Consider the following 2,732-nt stretch of genomic DNA (forward strand, 5'->3'; position numbering starts at 1 on the left):
TATGCAGCGGTTGTGTGGTGCCCATATCTTAAGAAGCACATCAACAAACTGGAAAATATGCAAAGACATGCTACTAAGTGGCTCCCAGAAATGAAGGGCAAGAGCTACGAGGAGAGGTTAGAGGCATTAACTATGCCAAAACTAGAAGACAGAAGAAAAAGAGGTGATATGATCACTACATACAAAATAGTAACAGGAATTGATAAAATCGATAGGGAAAATTTCCTGAGACCTGGAACTTTAAGAACAAGAGGTCATAGATTTAAACTAGCTGAACACAGATGCCGAAGAAATATAAGAAAATTCCCTTTCGCAAACAGAGTGGTAGACGGTTGGAACAAGTTAGGTGAGAAGGTGGTGGAGGCCAAGACCGTCAGTAGTTTCAAAGCGTTATATGACAAAGAGTGCTGGGAAGACGGGACACCACGAGCATAGCTCTCATCCTGTAACTACACTTAGGTAATTACACTTAGGTAATTGCACGATTAAGAACCTTACCCCGAGATAGACAATGTACTTCAGTATGAAGGAGGAGTTTTGTGAAATTAGCTTCCATATCCTTACACAACTCACTAAACATTCTATGTTTTTTTGCATGTGCACAGATATGATTAACCATTTTGAGAACATCATCAAGTGGAATCTCAAAGTCAGTTTTCTCCTTAGCATTTCTAGTTTCATTCAGTCGCTTTGCCACTAACGGTTCCCTGTGAACCACGCAGTGAATTGTGATACAATTTGGTGAGACCGCTTGTATTTTCTTTACAACGCCATTGATTGCACCGACCTAAGATTTTTTAACATAAGACCTAAGATTGCACCGACCTAAGACATAAGACCTTTTGCACCATCAGTAGTAACACACTTGTATTTTGACCAGTCAATGTCCTCTTCAATAATGAAATCATGAAGTTTCTGACAACTGTTGTGTGCTGTTGTTTCTACGCCCAGTTGGAAGCAGCACAAATAATATTCAATAATGGTTTTCTCTTCTAAGTCTGGAAACCGACAGTAAACAATCGGCTGTTCTTCTCCTCCAATGTGTGGCTTCATCCAGTTGAATGCCAAACGAAGCAGCTAGACGCAATTTTAAAACAAGCTGTTCCTTCAGGTCATCTGCTTACATCACAGACCGACGACTTATTGTAGTATCAGACAACGTTATCTGCTTCACTTTCTTCACTGCATCTTTTCCTTCATGCATAAGGTCGTCTGCTACTTCAAGACACGGCAGTACATTATTTTCAAGTTCAGTGAATGTTTCTTTTTCTGAAGAACGATGTGTGTCATCTTAAGAGAAGCAAGAGTAAATGCCCTCATGTCAGAGGGCTTACCATGACTTTTAAAGGTCGACTGTTGCTTCAAGTATGCTTCCAAAGTTGCCACAAAGAATTGTTGTGATTTGTTTTGGTGTTCAATATGCTTCGTCTTTAAATGCCGTGCCAATTTTGAAGGAACAAAATTTTCATTACTATACGTGGCATAACAAAAGAAGCACTTGGCTGGTGGGAAGGGGTTTGAAGCTTCATGTACTGTCCGGAAGAATCCAAATACAATGTGCTCATCATTCCACCGTTTTCGTCGCTTTTTACGTGATGAAAATGCATCCTTTTTGGAAGTTTTCCTTTCCTCTGTGAAGTCCTGTGATGCAGCTCCATCTTGATTTGAAACATCATCTTTTCTTGTTGCATCAACTGCTGCTCCAACTGCAACTGGTTTTGCAGGCTCAGGATTGCCATCTATCTTTTTGAAGTACTTGTAAATTGACATGGCCTGCAAAAGTTAAGCAATAATGTTGAAATCTGGAAAATAAATAAGGATGAGTTAGCTTTATTTGTTATAATAACGCATATTAATTCAAATATAAAATCTGAAACCAAACTAATGAAAATGGGAACGACACAGAACCGAGACAAAATAACTAATCAGAATTAATGTGAAAATAATACTTGATTTACATATAATTTTGAAATATAATAACAAAACCAATTAGTTCCCCCTAAGACTGTATTAAAGGCAAGTTGTAATAATAATAATAATAATAATAATAATAATAATAATAATAATAATAATAATAAGTATTACTTACACACAGGAGTCACAAGAGGTGCAGGCTCACTGTCCAAAATGAAGTGAACAAGTGCAGTTACACTGCAGCAATAACTGATATACCAGTCACCACTCCCTGAGTCCACAGTTGACATTGTTGCCAATTCAGCAAATTGAGAGCGGGAACTCAACCACGTGATTCGTGACAAACAATAGCGAGACAGTCCCTTGCGTGGTTGTACTATCGGGGTCTTGCGAGTTGGGGAGGTGGCAACCTCGATGTTACTACAAATACTTATTTACCTATTATATGTATTTTAAGAAATATAGGAGAGAGAAAGTGTCACTTAAAAATTATACAGACACGTGCCGGTGAGGATCTCGTCCACCCAGTAGTCCACCCCTATACAGCTGTCCACCCCTCACTTAATCTCGTCCACTATAAGGTGGACTGCCCACCCAGGTTGAATAGCACTGAACTAGGGTATGGTCATGAAGTAAGAGGTCCTTTAGTAATGTTGAAAGAGCAGCTGACGTCAGGTAATACCTTAGTAACAGTGTAGAAGTGCGTGCAGAAGTTCAGGGAACACTTAGAAACGGCAAAGAAGTTGGCGACTGTACACCTGAGGACAGCACAGAAGATGTCAGCCTGGTACGATCGGAATGTTATCCCGAGAGAATTT

General features: G+C 39.4%; 1 protein-coding gene across 1 annotated transcript; it reads right to left on the reverse strand.

Moving 5' to 3' along the window:
- Positions 1-1,215: 1,215 nt before the first annotated feature.
- On the reverse strand, positions 1,216-1,770 carry LOC138372619 (zinc finger BED domain-containing protein 5-like). The gene has a single exon (XM_069338109.1). It carries the CDS (start codon positions 1,768-1,770, stop codon positions 1,216-1,218), a length of 555 nt encoding a protein of 184 aa, XP_069194210.1.
- Between the last annotated feature and the right edge of the window lie 962 nt (positions 1,771-2,732).

This window comes from Procambarus clarkii, chromosome 39 (genome assembly GCF_040958095.1).
Source record: "Procambarus clarkii isolate CNS0578487 chromosome 39, FALCON_Pclarkii_2.0, whole genome shotgun sequence".
Lineage (NCBI taxonomy): Eukaryota > Metazoa > Arthropoda > Malacostraca > Decapoda > Cambaridae > Procambarus > Procambarus clarkii.